Source organism: Bufo bufo, chromosome 3 (genome assembly GCF_905171765.1).
Source record: "Bufo bufo chromosome 3, aBufBuf1.1, whole genome shotgun sequence".
Lineage (NCBI taxonomy): Eukaryota > Metazoa > Chordata > Amphibia > Anura > Bufonidae > Bufo > Bufo bufo.
In genome coordinates, this window is record NC_053391.1 from 313,995,411 (window position 1) to 314,015,656 (window position 20,246).

Sequence of the window (20,246 nt, forward strand, 5' to 3'; positions counted from 1 at the left end):
GAAAGAGACCTTAGACACTTAATTGCACAGAGTAGAATCTGTAAAAATCTGTAGTATAAATTGACATGCTGTGGATTTAGCAAACTCACTGGGGGTCATTTACTAAGACTGACTTTTTACACCAGTCTAAGATTCCCCATCCGTGTGCATTCCGTATTTTGCAGAACATAACAGCTGGCCCCTAAAAGAACAGTCCTATCCTTGTCCATGATGCGGACAATAATAGGACATGTTCTATTTTTTTGCGGAACGGAAATATGGACATACGGAAACGGAATGCACACGGAATACCTTCAGTTTTTTTTGCGGACCCAATGAATTGAATGGTTCCGTATACAGAACGGAAACCAAATTAAAATACGGTCGGATGCAAGAGGCCTTAGGGCTCGTTCACACGACCATATGTCTTTTTCAGTGTCTTGAGGGCCATTTTTCCCGGATCAGTTTTTCCATTTTTTTTTTCAGTAGTGTTTCCGGTTCTGTTACGTTTTTCCGTATGCCATATACAGTATACAATAATTACATAGAAAAAATTGAGCTGGGCATAACATTTTCAATAGATGGTTCCGCAAAAACGGAACGGATACGGAAGACATACGGAGTACATTCCGTATGTGTTCCATTTTTTTTCGGACCCATTTACTTGAATGGAGCCATGGAACGTGATTTGCGGGCAATAATAGGACATGTTCTATCGTTCAACGGAATAGAAAAACGGGAATACGGAAACGGAATGCACACGGAGTACATTCCGTTTATTTTTGCGGAACCATTGAAATGAATGGTTCCGTATACGGACCGTATACGGAACACAAAAAAAACGGCCCGTATACGGAACACAAAAAACGTTCATGTGAACGAGCCCTTACGGTGTGATAGTGCTCTCCGGATCCAGTACAGAATGATAGTTCCACATGCCCACCGGACGCCATTGACTATATTGGGATTCGACCAAACAAAAAAGCGTTTCATGCAGCGATTTTTTGTTTTCATTCGACTCCAGAATTTATGCTGGGGAGTGGCAGGATCCCATTATGGCCAATTGGGTCCAGTGGACACGCCGCACTATCTGCCTATCCCAGATTCGGAGAACACCATCAGGCTGTTCTCTGCTGGATAGCTTTGCTGGAATATAAATGGATACTTGTTAACCCTGTTTGGGCTCTTTCATAGGTCTGTATTTCTGATTTGTATTAACCTCTTAAGGACCTTGCCATTTTTCACCTTAAGGACCTGTTTTTATTTTCTTTTTTACGGTGTTCACCTGACGGGTGGATCCTGTGTTTTTTTATAGAGCAGGTTGTTATGGACGTCGCGATACCTAAATTGTCTGTTTTTTTTTCTTCTATTTTTTTTACAATTTTATATGTCTTTTTTTATAGCAAAGGAGCATTTTTTTTTTTTACTTGATACTTTTTTTTTTTTACTATTAAAAACACTTTTATTTCGCTTTTTTATTTTTGTCCCACTATGGGACATAGTGGACTTCAAATTTCAGGGTCTGATACCTGTTTCAATGCAGTGCAATACATCTGTATTGTACTGCATTGACTATCAGCGTATTACACAGTATAATACACTGATAGTTTGCCTATGAGACCCATGTGGGCTGGGCCTCATAGGCCTCTGTAGCTGCTGGGCCCCAAGGCCTTTGAAAGGCTTTGGGCTGCCATGGCAACTATCGGGTCCCTGTCACAGCAGTGAGGGGACCTGATGGATCAGGAGAGGGAGCGCAAACCTCCCATATTCCGCAACCAGCGCTGACCTCGGCATATGAGGGGTTAATCCACCAACATGGGTGTCACCGATACTGGTGGATGCAGCAAGAGTCCGGCTCCCCTGCCGCTGACTGCTGTACCGCATGTGGGGCAGGGAATGGACCGCAGGACGAGAATGCTCGTCCTGAGGAGCAAAGTAATGGCATTCTCGTCCTAGGCCCTTAAAGGGGTTGACCACTTTCCGGCTATCTTTGATCAATGTGTATGCAACATAATTATATAGCACTTAGTAATATGGTCTTTGTTGATATTCTGCACCATTTTCTATATTTCATAACATATTCTCTATTGTTGGCCAAGTCATTTGTGCTGTCCACACAGTGTTCTGTCCATAAAATGGCTGCTGATGGTGGCTTATGTGACCAGACAAATCACTCAGTCTCTTCTATTCAAATACACTGCACCTACATTAAATTCACAACATTGCAAGGGCAGATGGCGGATGTGGTGTGTTTGAGTGGAGAAAGCTGGGTGATGTGTCTGGAGTTATTTTTGCCTGACTACATGACCCTCCATCATCGGCCAACTTATGGACAGGTCTCCAATGTGGACAGCACAGAAGATTTGCCCAACAAGGGGACAAAAGTTATAAAATAAAGCAAGCGGCACAGAAAATCAACAAAGGCTATACTAATAAGTGTCATTAATGGTCCATTCAGACGTTCGTAGTGTTTTGCGGTCCTCATATTGCGCACCGCAAAACACTGACGCCGCACATCGCCGGCACTTAATAGAGGATTCCTATTCTTGTCCGCAACTGCAGACAAGAATAGAACATGCTCTATTTTTTTCTGGACCCGCAGACTGGAAGTTCGGGGCCGCGGATCGGAAATGCGGATGCGAACAGCATCCGCATCCTTTCCGGCCCCATTGAAAATGAATGGGTCCGCACCCGTTATGCATAATTGCGGAACGGATCCTGACCCGTTCTATGGACGTCTGAATGGACCCTTAGTCATCATATACATATTGGTCAAAAGTAGCCAGAAACTGGCCAACCCCTTTAACCTGCTAATTTAGCTTTTTTATGGTGCAGTGGACAGAGCTGGCTGCTGCAGTGCTGCTACCATTAAAGTGAATGAAAGCAGTGCTGCAGTAACCTGCTTGTTCCACCACACTGTGGACATAGCTGTGTAGTCTCAGCACCTACATCCAGTGCTGGAGCTACCTCAGAACAGTTTACCAGTTTAACCACTCAGATGTAGCGGTCGATAGCGGCTGTGGCATCTGGGTGGTCCTCACATCAAACCCCCATGGCGAAACTGCAGAGTTCCAATCAGTTGCTATAGCAGCCTAGGGCCTTGTGAAGGCTCCTAGGCCAGCTATAGCAAATTGCCTGTATATAAGGGCTCATGCACACTACCGTATGTATTTTGCAGTCCGCAAAAAACGGATCCGCAAATAACACGGATTACATCCGTGTGCATTTCGTATTTTGCGGAACGGAACAGCTGGCCCTTCATAGAACTGTACTATGCTTGTCCGTAATGCGGACAATAATAGGACATGTTCTATTTTTTTGCGGAACAGAAATACAGAGATACGGAAACGGAATGCACACCTAGTAACTTCAGGCAAAAAAAATCCGGAACAGACACAGAAAGAAAATACGTTCGTGTGCATGAGCCCTAAGGCTGAAACAATTACTCGATTGAATCGAATAATTTGACACAAAAAAATCCTCAATGCAAATTTTTTGCATCGAGTATTCGTTTGTGTCATGTGACCACGGAGCGTGAGTGAAGCGCTTGCTATTACTCACTGCTCCATGGTCACCCGCCAGCCCGCACCGCGCTGCACTGTCCTTCTGACACATGGTCAGGACATAGTGCACGTAAGGGTGCACTATGACCTGATGCTTTGTGACGTCAAGACGACAGTGCAGCGTGCGGAGAAGAAGATGGACGAGCTGTGGACCCGCGCCCCTACAGGAGAGGTAAGTATTTTATTTCACTGGCGCTAGGGATATGGCTAGGAGGGGCAGCTGGTGGAACTGGGGGGCAGCTGGTGGCAAGCTGATGGCACTGGGAGGGCAGCTGATGGGAATGGGAGGGCAGCTGATGGCATTGGGTGGTCAGCTGATGGCACTGGGGGGTCAGCTGATGGCACTGGGGGGTCAGCTGATGGCAGGGGGCTGATGAGTTTTATAAAGAAAAACATTCTTTTAATTATTTTTTGTAATTAGAGTACTCGATTAATCGTTGGATTAATCAATAGAATACTCGATTACAAAAATAGTCGAAAGCTGCCTGCATAGTATTGCAGTTTATAGAATAAATAATCGGAGTACTGCACATAAAAGTCCCCTAAGGGACAAGTTGTTTTAAAAATATACTAAAAGGAAAAAAAAAAAAAAAAAAAATCACACTTTTCTGAACTTTACAAATAAGAATACAAAATTAAAAATAAACATAATTGATATTGCCGAAAATGTTCTATTAAAAATATAAATATTTCTCAGGCATAAAGGAAGAAAAGTGACCAATCTGCCTTTTTATTTATTACTTCACCCCCTAAAATTTAATCAAAAGTGATCAAAAAGTCGTATGTACATTAAAATGGTACTAAAACCACAAAAATCAAACATACACAGCTTTGTAGCTGAGAATATAAAAAAGTTGTTGCCATCAGAAAGAATATGGCAATGCAAAAATGATATGGCAAATTAAACAGTGCCATTAAAAAACACAGTTTGTCCTGCAAAAGCAATCCCCCTTATGAACAGAAACATAACAAAGTCATGACTCTTGAAAAGCAGGGGGGAAAGAACAGAAACTCAAACATTTAATTTGGCTGGTTCTTGCACGGGGGTTAATATTTTAACAAAAAAAGACCCCCTCTGACACAACCTAGCCCCTTACCAGGTGCCCTGTCCTAATGAGGCCGTGTTTCAGTTACTCTACAGCACACAGATGGGTATGGTGCTCTTCTAGGAGAAAATCTGAATGGCTGCTTGTGCTCTATCTAGCGATGTGGCCCTGTGATTCTAAGGGTACGGCCACATGGTCAGGTTTCTGGGTGCAGTTTTTGAAGCCAAAACCAAAAGTAAATTAAAAAAAGACAAGAAGGCGTTTCTGGCCTTTATACTTTCTCTCCTTTTATGATTCTCCCCTGATTTTGGATTCTGAAACTTGACCGTGTGGTCATACCCTTAGAATCAGTGGAGGTCCCAGAGGTTAAATAATACTTTGTGAAAAAGTAGGGTGGCTCACCTGTACACTGTATGGAAAGGGTGCACTGATCTCAGTGACTCACCCTGTTACTACATAAAATTGAAGATAAAATGGAAGAGGTCGGCACTCCACTTATAGAATCACTCTGAGAAACAATTTATTTATAGGCTGAGTATATAATAGTACATAATTCATATAAGATATAAAATATGAAAAATAAAAAACAGAGCTAATGGCACTGGGGGTGAGCTAATGGCACTGGGGGTGAGCTAATGGCACTGGGGGTGAGCTGATGGCACTGGGGGAGGAAGCTGATGGCACTGGGGGGAGCTGATGGCATGGGGGGAGCAACTGATGGCATGGGGGGAGCAACTGATGGCATGGGGGGACCTGGTGGCACTGGGGAGCTGGTGGCATTTGAGGTGGAACTAATGGCACTGGGGGAGCTAGTGGAACTGGGGGGAGCTGGTGGCATTGGAGGGGAAACTAATGGCACTGTGGGGGGGGGGGCTTATGGCACTGGGGGAGCTGATGGCACTGGGGGGAGCTGATGGCACTGGGGGGAGCTGATGGCTCTGGGGGGAGCTGATGGCACTGGGGGGAGCTGGTAGCACGGGGGGGGGGGGGAGACTGATGGCAATGGGGCTGTTAAGTAATAGAAAATGTTCTTTTAATTAGTTATTAAAAGAGTACTCGATTAATTGTTGGATTAATCGGTAGAATACTTGATTACTAAAATAATCAATAGCTGCAGCCCTACTCCACAGCACTGGCGGATCAAGGGGGCAACGGGGAAATCCCCCCCCCCCCTCCCAAGCTCCCCCCCCCCCCCTCCCAAGCTGCTTCCATTGTGGAAGCGCTCATCTCCAGTCATCTGTATCGCAGTCCTCAGGACAGCGATACAGATGCCTGTGCTATGGGGCCAGGGGAGGGAGAGGCATGTCCCTTCCCCTTCCACTGATAGGCTGCAGGCACTAGGCCAGCAGCCTATCAGAGGCCGGCGCAGGCGGCACTAGGCCAGCAGCCTATCAGAGGCCGGCGCAGGCGGCGCAATGACATCATCACGCCGCCTGAGCCGTACAGCGCGGACACAGGCCGGAAGAGGCCTGCATCGCATCGCTGACATGGAGGTAAGTATAAGTGTTTTTTTTTTAGATGTACAATAGTTTTACTGGCACATTGGGGGGGGGGGGCTCTTGTTACTGGCACATTGGGGGGGGGCTCTTGTTACTGGCACATTGGGGGGGGCTCTTGTTACTGGCACATTGGGGGGGGCTCTTGTTACTGGCACATTGGGGGGGGCTCTTGTTACTGGCACATTGGGGGGCTTTTGTTACTGGCACATTAGGGGGGCTCTTGCTACTGGCACATTGGTGGGGCTCTTGCTACTGGCACATTGGTGGGGCTGTTACTGGCACATTAGGGGGGCTCTTGTTACTGGCACATTGGGGTGGGCTCTTGTTACTGGCACATTGGGGGGCTCTTGTTACTGGCACATTGGGGGGCTCTTGTTACTGGCACATTTTGGGGGGGGGGCACATTTTACTGGCACATGATTGGGGGCACTTATTACTTGGACATGATTGGGGGCACTTATTACTTGGACATGATGGGGGCACTTATTACTGGCACATGATTGGGGGCACTTATTACTGGCACATGATTGGGGGCACTTATTACTGGCACATTATTGGGGGCACTTATTACTGGCACATTATTGGGGGCACTTATTACTGGCACATTATTGGGGGCACTTATTACTGGCAAATTATTGGTGGGCACTATATGGGCATCTACTGAGGCCACAAAGAAGTGGTATTTTATATGGGGGGCTCTGTACAGTAGCATTTTATACTGGGACATATGGCGGATACTATAGGGAAGGGGGGAGAGGGGTATTTTATACAGCCAAAGTGTTGAAGTGGCGTCCGAGATCCCCAAGGGCCAAGCCAAGTAATTGTAAGTTTTCATGTGAAATATGTTTGTTATACACATATAGCATACACTGTGCCACACAATATACAGTATATCTCTACACTGTGTAGTCTGTTCTAGGGGTGGGCGGTATAGTCGATATGCGATATAAATTTGGGCCACGATATGGATTTTCGCCATATCTCCGGTCCGCGATATGATCGCGCTCTCTGCGCGAACTATTTTCTCCTGAGCCGGCCGACACAGTGGAGACTGGAGAAGGAGGGAGTTCCTCCCTCACCACTGTGCACGGCTGCCGCTGAACACCAATGAGGACAGAGTAGGAGGAGGAGGGGAGGGACTGTGGCCACTGCGCCACCAATGAATGTGCCGGCCATATCCCACAGGGTCCCCCTCCTCCCCCCCATCATTGGTGGCAGTGGGCAGTTCCGATCGGAGTCCCAGCAGTGTAATGCTGGGGCTCCGATCGGTTACCATGGCAGCCAGGAGTCACGCTACTGAAGTCCTGGCTGCGATGGTATGTTAGTGAGCAGCATTACTCACGTGCGCAGTGGCCGCCGGGCGCTCCTTCTTCTGTCTGTGCGGCTCATTGCTAATGCTTATAGAATTAGCAATGTGCCGCACAGACCTATGAGAAGAAGGAGCGACCGGCGGCCACGGCGCACGTGAGTATAATGCTGCTCACTAACATACAATCGCAGCCAGGACTTCAGTAGCGTCCTGGCTGCCATGGTAACCGATCGGAGCCCCAGCATTACACTGCTGGGACTCCGATCGGACCTGCCCACTGCCCCAGAGGCTGGGGGGGCAGATCAGAGGCTGGGGGGGCAGATCAGAGGCTGGGGGGGGGCAGATCAGAGGCTGGGGGGGGCACATGAGAGGCTGGCTGCCATGGTCAGCTCCCTGCTGTTGTGTGCACAAAGCACAGGGCAGCAGGGAGAGTGTAAAGTCCTATTCACCCTAATAGAGCTCTATTAGGGTGAATATGACAAGGGTTCTAGCCCTTAAGGAGGCTAATAGTTATTAAATAATAACCCCCCCCAATATAGAAAACAATATATCGCAATATATATTGCATATCGCACATGCTTAAAATTATATCGCAATATAGATTTTAGGCCATATCGCCCACCCCTAGTCTGTTCTATAAGCACCATTATTTTGTGGCGGCGGACAGAAAATAATCTGGAAGTGCCCCTCCCGAGACCAGGCTCTGGATCCGCTACTGCTCCAGAGCAATCATGGGCTGGAGCTTACCTGCTGTGGTAACAGATCCTGGTGGCAGCTTTGTTGGAATGGACATGAGGGTGCAGAAGCAATGCAGTTTGCTCACTATGGTTCCTCTGCTGAGAGTTGACAGTGATCCCACAGGACAGGCAAGTATACATGTGGATAACATGAGTGTAAGGCCTCATGCACACGACCGTTGTTGTGTTCCGTTCTGCAAAATAGGGTTCCGTTGTTCCGTGATCCGTTTCCGTTTTTGTTTCTGTGTGCCTTCCTTTATTTTTGGAGGATCACGAGACATGAAGGAAAGTAAAAAAAAGTCTAAGTCAAGTTTGCCATGCAAATGATGAGAAAAAAACGGACGCGGACGCGCGGATGACAATCTTGTGTGCCTCCGCATTTTTTCACGGTCCCATTGAACGGACGCGGATGACAAACGGTGCATTAGCCGAGTTTTCAATGGACCCATTGAAAGTCAATGGGTCCGCAGAAAATCACGAAAAACGGAACAACGGACACGGAGTAAAACAACGGTCGTGTGCATGAGGCTTAAGTCATCTATGTAACATGTGTGTGTAACGTGTATGTATTTATGTAAAGTGCATATATGTGTATGATGTGTAAGCATGTGTGTGTATATATATATATATATATATATGTGTTTAATGTGTATTTACATATATGCGTGTATTGTGTATATATGTTTGTGCAATGTGTACATGTATGTATTATATCTGTATGTGTGTATTATAGCAGTACTATATATTTGTGTAGTGTGATATGGTCTATGTAGACCATATCAGTTTAGTGATTAGTTTAGTGCACACTTTCACTAACCGCCTATGATGCATTTCTGAGCCCCAGGTTAAATTCTACTTTCCTCGTAGTGAATGACCTTTGCATTACAATTTAGTGATACTGTGTTTCCCGATAAGCCAGCAATTTTCCATCTTTGTGTGTGATAAGCTCCAGACCATGAAATATATTATACAACACTAAGTTAAAAGAATCAACATTTCTCCAAACTGGTAGAAACCTGTAAAAATAGATACAGAAAATATTCCTACTATTCAGTTTCTCCTATCCGAAACATCTGGTCCGCATCTGGCCTGTGTATACATTTCTAGTGGAGGCCACCTCTCGAAGCCTAGTGTACAGTATTCCCCTATTTTTGCAGGTTACTGTGTGAGGAAATGTGCACTTCTTCTAGACCTCAGTCAAATATCTTTTATTCATTGTGTTTAGAGGAGTTGTTCCCCAAAGTAATTTTAATTAGGGCCCTGAAAGTGATTAGCATAAATTAAAAAAAAGCCAATTAACTCTTCAATGGCGCCCTGTTCCAGTACCGAGGGTACTGTCCCAGATGCCCTGAGGAACGGTAGTGTGATGCCCCAAATTGCGCAACTTTTAGGCAGATTTTTGGTGCAGACACATTAGTAAATCTGGGTCATTGCGTGTACATGACAATTTGGTGCTCTACTGAGGCACTGGACAGTGGAACACATAATATGGAACCGTAGAGACGTGTCACCATACCGGCTCTCCTGAACGCGGTGAAGTAGGGCACACTGCACATATACAGGTTCTTTGGGAGTCCTATGCATCGCCATGGGCGCAACTGGCTATTTTCGGAAGTCCCATAGCAGTGAATGAAGAGTGCACAGTGCATGTAAGGCCACCTCTGCATTCACCACTATGAGACTGCTGGAAAATGCAGAATGAGCGATCGACTATTTTCTGAACTCCCATAACGGTGAATGGAGGGTGGCTGTGTCTGCACTCTCCTTCACTTTGGGGGTCTATTCTGGAGATAGGTGTTGTTCTCATCTCTGGAACCTACTCCTAGCTGACATTGGTATATCACTGGGATATGCCACCAATGTCTGACACGGGAATACCATTTAAAGAAGGCCTGTAAGCTCTCCTGACATGACTGTTTTAGTAACTACTTATATCCACCATTTATGATAGATCATCAGCATCTGATCGTCGGGGGTCCGACAGGCAGTAGTGCTCCAGGAGCGCTGCGGCCTTCTCACTGTTTACCGCAGGCCCAGTGACGTCACAACTTGTATCAACTGGCCTGGGCGCGGCTAAGCTCCGTTCCCTTGAATGGAGCTTAGCCCTGCCCAGGCCAGTTGATACAAGTCGTGACGTCACTCGGCCAGCGGTAAACAGTGAGAAGGCCGCGGCGGTGCTAGAGCGCCACTGCCTTCTCAAACAGCTGATCGGCGGGGGTCCCGGGTGTCGGACCCCCGCCGATCAGATGCTGATGATCTATCTAGAGGATAGATCAGTTTAAACAAAGTGCAGAACCCCTTTAATAACAATCCTGGGGCACCTATTCTTAAGACTATGTTGTGCCGTTCCTTTATTATTTCTTCTAGAAGTTATGAATGCATTGCTAGCAGGTTGAAATCAAGGTCCAGCTGGGTGTTACCAGTTGGGAGATTATTAGAAGACGTGGTCTGAGGGTGGAACTACAACTTCCAAAATGCCCTGAAAGCCGGAGCACGGCGAGCCAGAGTGGTTGAAGGGCTGTTCATCCTGCGCATCCTGATGAAATGCAGCAGACGGTCACACAGGCTGGCTGGGAGAGAGCCCGCAGCCCGTCTCAGGTCAGACAGGGAGCATTCGCGGGGGCCTGAGGGTGAACATAAGTGGGCGGGCTACGGGCCACCTCAATGCTGGCCCACATTAACTAAAAAAACTGTCTGTGCAGAGTAGACGTAGGGGGTGGGGCCTTCCATGGGCTCAGGGCCCCCCTGTGCCGCGGGCCCCATAGCAACAGCGGGGTCTGCCTATAATATTGGCAGTACGCCACTGCTGGAGAATTTCCATGCCTGCAGTACACAATTGTCAGCCATGCCGGGAAATCTCCAAATGTATACGACCTAATGCAGTAACCCCAACTATATCAAAAATCCACTGTCGAGTGCTTTTCAATCCAAGTATGTGTGGTCACTAAGGGGTTAAAATATATCTTTTATTAAATATACATTAAATATAAAAACCCCTCAAGGAAGTGTTATTTTAAGTGTTAAGCAGTCATATAATACACCATCTGTACAGGGTCTGGGTTATGGGCAAGTGAATCAAATGTAGGGTCTAGATCAGGCATGCTCAACCTGCGGCCCTCCAGCTGTTGTAAAACTACAACTCCCACAATGCCCTGCTGTAGGCTGATAGCTCTAGGCTGTTTGGGCATGCTGGGAGTTGTAGTTTTGCAACAGCTGGACGGCCGTAGGTTGAGCATGCCTGGTCTAGATTATAAGCAAATGTACCAAGAGGTGGGACATAAGATGTCCTTCTTTACTCACGGTTTGTTGATACAGGATATCATGAGAGGATAGCGTCTGGAGGAGTTATTATGCCAAGGAATTGAATCATTGGATCCTCATTAGACTGACTCCCATATACTATCTTTACCCCCTGAAGAACCAGTGAGAATACTAGGGAAACGCAGTGTTGGGGATTTTTTTCACTCTTGTGTGTCCCTTGAGACCCATTGGAACGGGACTATATCTTCTGTATGTTTCCCTTGGGACTGCCCTGAGTATAAGAGAATCTATCTACAACTGGTTGATCTTTTTTTTTTTGGGGGGGAAATAACATTCAGCTTCCTTAGGGTAAGGACAGGGATTGTAAGGCCCCTTTCACACGAGCGAGTTTTCCGTGCGGGTGCAATGCGTGAGGTGAACGCATTGCACCCGCACTGAATCCGGACCCATTCACTCCAATGGGGCTGTGCACATAAGCAGTGATTTTCACGCATCACTTGTGCGTTGCGTGAAAATCACAGCTTGCTCTATACAGGGAGTGCAGAATTATTAGGCAAGTTGTATTTTTGAGGATTAATTTTATTATTGAACAACAACCCTGTTCTCAATGAACCCAAAAAACTCATTAATATCAAAGCTGAATATTTTTGGAAGTAGTTTTTAGTTTGTTTTTAGTTTTAGCTATTTTAGGGGGATATCTGTGTGTGCAGGTGACTATTACTGTGCATAATTATTAGGCAACTTAACAAAAAACAAATATATACCCATTTCAATTATTTATTTTTACCAGTGAAACCAATATAACATCTCAACATTCACAAATATACATTTCTGACATTCAAAAACAAAACAAAAACAAATCAGTGACCAATATAGCCACCTTTCTTTGCAAGGACACTCAAAAGCCTGCCATCCATGGATTCTGTCAGTGTTTTGATCTGTTCACCATCAACATTGCGTGCAGCAGCAACCACAGCCTCCCAGACACTGTTCAGAGAGGTGTACTGTTTGATGATGGACCACAGGTTCTCAATGGGGTTCAGATCAGGTGAACAAGGAGGCCATGTCATTAGATTTTCTTGTTTTATACCCTTTCTTGCCAGCCACGCTGTGGAGTACTTGGACGCGTGTGATGGAGCATTGTCCTGCATGAAAATCATGTTTTTCTTTAAGGATGCAGACTTCTTCCTGTACCACTGCTTGAAGAAGGTGTCTTCCAGAAACTGGCAGTAGGACTGGGAGTTAAGCTTGACTCCATCCTCAACCCGAAAAGGCCCCACAAGCTCATCTTTGATGATACCAGCCCAAACCAGTACTCCACCTCCACCTTGCTGGCGTCTGAGTTGGACTGGAGCTCTCTGCCCTTTACCAATCCAGCCACGGGCCCATCCATCTGGCCCATCAAGACTCACTCTCATTTCATCAGTCCATAAAACCTTAGAAAAATCAGTCTTGAGATATTTCTTGGCCCAGTCTTGACGTTTCAGCTTGTGTGTCTTGTTCAGTGGTGGTCGTCTTTCAGCCTTTCTTACCTTGGCCATGTCTCTGAGTATTGCACACCTTGTGCTTTTGGGCACTCCAGTGATGTTGCAGCTCTGAAATATGGCCAAACTGGTGGCAAGTGGCATCTTGGCAGCTGCACGCTTGACTTTTCTCAGTTCATGGGCAGTTATTTTGCGCCTTGGTTTTTCCACACGCTTCTTGCGACCCTGTTGACTATTTTGAATGAAACGCTTGATTGTTCGATGATCACGCTTCAGAAGCTTTGCAATTTTAAGAGTGCTGCATCCCTCTGCAAGATATCTCACTATTTTTGACTTTTCTGAGCCTGTCAAGTCCTTCTTTTGACCCATTTTGCCAAAGGAAAGGAAGTTGCCTAATAATTATGCACACCTAATATAGGGTGTTGATGTCATTAGACCACACCCCTTCTCATTACAGAGATGCACATCACCTAATATGCTTAATTGGTAGTAGGCTTTCGAGCCTATACAGCTTGGAGTAAGACAATATGCATAAAGAGGATGATGTGGTCAAAATACTCATTTGCCTAATAATTCTGCACGCAGTGTATTGTGTGTTTTTCAAGCAATGCAGGCCCCAAAGAAGTGATTGGGGCTGCGTGAAAATCACAAACATCCGCAAGCAAGTGCGGATGCGGTGCGATTTTCATGCATGGTTGCTAGGAGAAGATCGGGATGGGGACCCGATCTTTCTTATTTTCTCTTATAACATGGTTATAAGGGAAAATAATAGCATTCTTAATACAGAATGCTAAGTAAATTAGGGATGAAGGGGTTAAAAAAGAAAACAAATAATAATTTAACTCACCTCATGGTGATTGACCATGTGATGAGCGCAGTGACGTCACCAAAGGTCCTTTTCTTCCCAGGTCCTCAAAGAAGAAGAAAGAAGCCAAGCCGGGCTGCACGAACAAGTGGATGAGGTGAGTTTAATTATTTTTTTTAACCCCTCCATCCCTAATTTACTTAGCATTCTGTATTAAGAATGCTATTATTTTCCCTTATAACCATGTTATAAGAGAAAATATTCAAATCTACAGAACACCGATCCCAAGCCCGAACTTCAGTGAAGAAGTCCGGATTTGGGTCTGGGTACCACATTCAGTTTTTTCTCACTTGCTTCGCAAGGAGCCCGGTGACGTCACCGTCAGCCAAACTAGTTATTCACAGCGCATGGATGGGCAGTAGCTAGGCGGCAACAAACTGCGCTAAGCCACGCCCCTCTGGTCCAGTGACGTCACCGGGAAGGGCGCTTTATTATCAGTTAAGGAGGCAGAGTTTAGGGGCCTAACTAAGAGGGAGGAATATGTGCGGCAGGAGGCGGCATATGAATCAGGGGGGGCGGATGCACAGAGGAGCAGACAGACACCAGAAACCACACGATGCTGCTCTGCACTGGGACCCCGAAGGCAGTGCGGCAGGAAGTTACTGCACACATAAACATAGATGTCAACAATCAGTGGGGGACTGTCGGAGCACTGCTGATGTAAAAAAATACATAAAAACATCTGGGGGGACCTTGAAACAGCTATTAATAGTGAGTAAACAGTTTTGCAAAAAAAATAATTGAACCTGGACAACGCCTTTAAGGGAGATTTTTGATATGTGCTTAGTTTTTGTTACACTCCTGATGACTATCCTATATGTGTTGTGAATGACATAAAGTCACATGAATTAGGTGTGACCAACCTGGAGATATCAATAAACAATGTATCCAGGAGTGACCAGCTTCACAGCGACTAGTGGTGCAAACAATGGAGATGAATGAGGCTCTCCAAGGTCTGGACAGTAACGAAAAAAAATTCTAAAATATCATCTGATGGGATGGAAAGAGGCTCGCCACATGGAAGCTATTCTGCTTGGATGTTCCTATAGCTTTATGACCGTCTCTGATGAAATGACAGCACTGAGAGTGATCGCTGTCATACTGTACCTTGTGTCATCTCAGGTGAACCTACACTAACGCAGATAGCACAATAACAGGTTTGTAATTGCTTCCTTTACAGGCGGATCAACCCCACAATAAAGTAGGCAGGTGACAATGAATTGATATTCACAGCAGCCTTCCTTTCAGCCCATCATTAGGCACAGACTGCACTTATTACCAGCTTTCTGATGGAAAATAATGGTCTAACGTACGGCAACTGCAGGTCCTCATACACACTGGTCTAAAGCGGAGACGATTTCAACCAGAACCATCGTTCTTCGGGTTAAATTAAACAACAAATAATGGATTTAGCCGACCGATGACTGATCATCATCTGAAAACAAGTAGGCCGTGTTTCCAATTTTCATCTGATAGTCGGACAACAGATGTTTTGTTCAAAGTAAGACCATGCGTGGACGAAACATCTTTCTTTGACAGAACGTTCCCAGAAATATCTTGTCCATACTGATAGGAACTCATTACCCTCATTTACTGTGAGCTGGAAAATGATGAGAATTCTTTTTTGCGGACACGGGAAAATAGTTTTTTTTAGACTGCCTGTAAATTTCTTGACAGTTGGCAACCCTGCCTAAGAGCTTAAAAAGAGACCAAATGCGCTGCCGCAAAACTTCAGGGCCGTGGCTGGCAGAGAAAACTGAGTGGAGCCTCTGGTGCAACGACAACGCCCTTGTTGCACCAAGAGGCCTTATTTACATAACATAAAAACACTTATTTCTCGGAACTGGGGGCACATATCGAGAAGCAACAGCATTAGAAACTGGTGACAAGTGCAGATCTATAGAGGCAGATGGCGGACCGCAAAATAGCCAATGGTCGTGTGCGTGAGCCCTAAGGCTCCATTCACACGTCCGCAAAATGGGTCCGCATCCGTTCCGCAATTTTGCGGAACGGGTGCAGACACATTCATTCTCTATGGGGACGGAATGGATAATCCGCATTTGCGGTGCACGGCCCCGATCTTTGGGACCGCAGCTCCGCAAAAAGATAGAGCATGTCCTATTCTTGTCCGCAGCTTGCGGACAAGAATAGGCATTTCTATGGGGGTGCCGGGCTGGTGTGTTGAGGACCCGAAATTTGCGGGTCCGCAACACACCACGGACGTGTGAATGGAGCCTTACACTGTAGACTTGCCACACATGTATAGTCCCTCCCTGCTTGTCACCATTGTCACCAGCAGAACATCTTCCAGCGTGAAAGGGCCCTCAGACAATAGTACATTCCAAACTGAGGAATACCAGAGCTGCTGGGTTTCTGTCCTGTCACTGATGACCATGGCTCGCCTATGGGGAATACCGCGGTACTGGGTTATGTCAGATGCCACTTCTCTGTGGAGGAGAAACTTTGTATTAGTCCCTAATGCTAGCACTAAGTGCTGCCACGGCCAGGGCTGATGCTGAGGTACAAGGGGCCAGCAGTCCCTAATACTAGCACTAAGTGCGGCCACGGCCAGGGCTGATGCTGAGGTACAAGGGGCCAGCAGTCCCTAATGCTAGCACTAAGTGCGCCCACGGCCAGGGCTGATGCTGAGGTACAAGGGGCCAGCAGTCCCTAATGCTAGCACTAAGTGCGGCCACGGCCAGGGCTGATGCTGAGGTACAAGGGGCCAGCAGTCCCTAATGCTAGCACTAAGTGCGGCCAGGGCTGATGCTGAGGTACAAGGGGCCAGCAGTCCCTAATGCTAGCACTAAGTGCGGCCAGGGCTGATGCTGAGGTACAAGGGGCCAGCAGTCCCTAATACTAGCACTAAGTGCGGCCACGGCCAGGGCTGATGCTGAGGTACAAGGGGCCAGCAGTCCCTAATGCTAGCACTAAGTGCGCCCACGGCCAGGGCTGATGCTGAGGTACAAGGGGCCAGCAGTCCCTAATGCTAGCACTAAGTGCGGCCACGGCCAGGGCTGATGCTGAGGTACAAGGGGCCAGCAGTCCCTAATGCTAGCACTAAGTGCGGCCAGGGCTGATGCTGAGGTACAAGGGGCCAGCAGTCCCTAATGCTAGCACTAAGTGCGGCCAGGGCTGATGCTGAGGTACAAGGGGCCAGCAGTCCCTAATACTAGCACTAAGTGCGGCCAGGGCTGATGCTGAGGTACAAGAGGCCAGCAGTCCCTAATACTAGCACTAAGTGCGGCCACGGCCAGGGCTGATGCTGAGGTACAAGGGGCCAGCAGTCCCTAATGCTAGCACTGAGTGCAGCCACAGCCAGGGCTGATGCTGAGGTACAAGGGGCCAGCAGTCCCTAATGCTAGCACTAAGTGCGGCCACGGCCAGGGCTGATGCTGAGGTACAAGGGGCCAGCAGTCCCTAATACTAGCACTAAGTGCGGCCACGGCCAGGGCTGATGCTGAGGTACAAGGGGCCAGCAGTCCCTAATGCTAGCACTAAGTGCAGCCACGGCCAGGGCTGATGCTGAGGTACAAGGGGCCAGCAGTCCCTAATGCTAGCACTGAGTGCAGCCACGGCCAGGGCTGATGCTGAGGTACAAGGGGCCAGCAGTCCCTAATACTAGCACTAAGTGCGGCCACGGCCAGGGCTGATGCTGAGGTACAAGGGGCCAGCAGTCCCTAATGCTAGCACTAAGTGCGGCCAGGGCTGATGCTGAGGTACAAGGGGCCAGCAGTCCCTAATGCTAGCACTAAGTGCGGCCAGGGCTGATGCTGAGGTACAAGGGGCCAGCAGTCCCTAATACTAGCACTAAGTGCGGCCAGGGCTGATGCTGAGGTACAAGAGGCCAGCAGTCCCTAATACTAGCACTAAGTGCGGCCACGGCCAGGGCTGATGCTGAGGTACAAGGGGCCAGCAGTCCCTAATGCTAGCACTAAGTGCGGCCAGGGCTGATGCTGAGGTACAAGGGGCCAGCAGTCCCTAATACTAGCACTAAGTGCGGCCACGGCCAGGGCAGATGCTGAGGTACAAGAGGCCAGCAGTCCCTAATGCTAGCACTAAGTGCGGCCAGAGCTGATGCTGAGGTACAAGGGGCCAGCAGTCCCTAATACTAGCACTAAGTGCGGCCACGGCCAGGGCAGATGCTGAGGTACAAGAGGCCAGCAGTCCCTAATGCTAGCACTAAGTACGGCCAGGGCTGATGCTGAGGTACAAGGGGCCAGCAGTCCCTAATGCTAGCACTAAGTGCGGCCACAGCCGGGGCTGATGCTGAGGTACAAGGGGCCAGCAGTCCCTAATGCTAGCACTAAGTGCGGCCACGGCCGGGGCTGATGCTGAGGTACAAGGGGCCAGCAGTCCCTAATGCTAGCACTAAGTGCGGCCACGGCCAGGGCAGATGCTGAGGTACAAGAGGCCAGCAGTCCCTAATGCTAGCACTAAGTGCGGCCACAGCCGGGGCTGATGCTGAGGTACAAGGGGCCAGCAGTCCCGCTCGGTGACGTCACCGGCCGGCACCGCGGACATTTCCCGTCCTACACCCGGCACCTCCCTGTGCTCCTCTAACGTTTACGCTGACTGTACAATGATAAGAGTCGTGCACACAGGCTTGTTTATTACCCCGCGGCCTCTCACTCCCATCATACTTCGAGAACTCGGGCACAGCATACGCAGCTAGCAATCACTATGCGGCGGCTCATTCATTCAGTAGTCACAGCCAGAGAGAAGAAAGCCGCTGATAATTCCCAGTCTAACCGGTTACAGATCGCTTTATAGATGCATTGAACGCCCCCCACACAGGAGGAGCAGAACTGCGTCCAGGCAATGCAAGGGTTACCAGGTCCAGGCGACCGTGACAGTGCCACCCGCACACAGACACACGTACACACCTGTTCTGTGGGGAGGCCCCTGAGCGTTTGCCGCACCGCATGTAAGGGCGACCCTCCGGACTCCCCTGCTTCCTTCATGTTCTCTCCGCTCGCAGCCTCTTCCTGAGTGATGTGCTGCTCCACACCCGTTCTTCACTGACACTTTACCTACTAGGACACCCGCCCACACACCACTCCCGAAAAGCCGCCAGGGCTGCACCTTGCGCTGTGAATGGAGGGAGGGTGCCTGAAGAATTCAGACCTGATAATCGGGGGTTATGGAGACCCTCAGGAGACAAAATCGCAGTATTTTGGTCCTAGTCTCACAAACCCACTCAAGTCAATTGGGCTCATGCACTAACTTTCTACGCCAGTTTTTTGGAGCAGAAAAGTGGCACATTTTGTCACCACTGCTGTTTTGTGTCAAAATGTGACATTTTTTTCCAGCTATTTCTGACCCCCTTCACACTTTTCCAGAATGAGAGCTGGAGGGGGCAGGAGCTCCATGGCAGACAGAAATGTACCTCAGCTCCTGGATTTATCATACCTCCCAACTTTCTGGACAGTGAAAGAAGGACACTTATGGTTCATTGTGTAAAAGATCCATTTTTCCAGCGTATCTAGACACGTCAGTAGTTTTCTTCTACACAATAGCGCGAAAACATCCAAATTGTATCAAATAATGAATAAATATATAGGGCATGCTCTGTGGCAGGCGCAGCACTATGAAGTGCCTTTTGTGCTGTGGCATTAGAAGAATTTTGATATCTCTTTTAGTCTAACCAGACTGTCTGTTACTCTGTAATTCCTCTAGCGCCGTTCTATGGAAACAGTAGGTTTAAAGAGCACACCAAATGCTTCAAATAACTTCTTTATCAACTTCAACTTTTCTTCATATATAACACTACCGCCTCCGCAGCAGATAGTCCATGTACATAACACGTGTTGAAAAGATATCACAAAATGGCGGTATGCATAAGATGGTGGTTCAACTGTTCAATCTTGTCATTCAACATAAAATGTCTGATATATTTCTCTCTTCAGGATCTGTACTCTCACTTTAAGTTATTTAAGCACTTTATGATCTCTCTGAGAGGTACAGTCAGGTCTATAAATATTGGGACATCGACACAATTCTAACATTTTTGGCTCCATACACCACCACAATGGATTTGAAATGAAACGAACAAGATGTGCTTTAACTGCAGACTGTCAGCTTTAATTTGAGGGTATTTACATCCAAATCAGGTGAACGGTGTAGGAATTACAACAGTTTGCATATGTGCCTCCCACTTGTTAAGGGACCAAAAGTAATGGGATAGAATAATAATCATAAATCAGACTTTCACTTTTTAATACTTGGCTGTAAATCCTTTGCAGTCAATTACGGCCTGAAGTCTGGAACGCATAGACATCACCAGACGCTGGGTTTCATCCCTGGTGATGCTCTGCCAGGCCTCTACTGCAACTGTTCCTGCTTGTTTTTGGGGCATTTTCCCTTCAGTTTTGTCTTCAGCAAGTGAAATGCATGCTCAATTGGATTCAGGTCAGGTGATTGACTTGGCCATTGCATAACATTCCACTTCTTTCCCTTAAAAAAACTCTTTGGTTGCTTTTGCAGTATGCTTTGGGTCATTG

General features: G+C 47.4%; 1 protein-coding gene across 2 annotated transcripts in view; it reads right to left on the reverse strand.

Annotated features, from left to right (window-relative positions):
• LOC120995230 (lysophospholipid acyltransferase 2-like) overlaps positions 1–18,756 on the reverse strand; it is a 96,175-nt gene extending 77,419 nt beyond the window's left edge. Inside the window, exon 1 of one of the 2 annotated variants that reach the window (XM_040424294.1) lies at positions 18,630–18,756. In XM_040424294.1, the coding sequence (XP_040280228.1) occupies positions 18,630–18,707 (78 nt within the window). In that variant the 5' untranslated portion in view covers positions 18,708–18,756. The remainder of the gene's footprint in view (positions 1–18,629) is intronic. The other variant, XM_040424295.1, reaches the window with a different exon arrangement.
• Between the last annotated feature and the right edge of the window lie 1,490 nt (positions 18,757–20,246).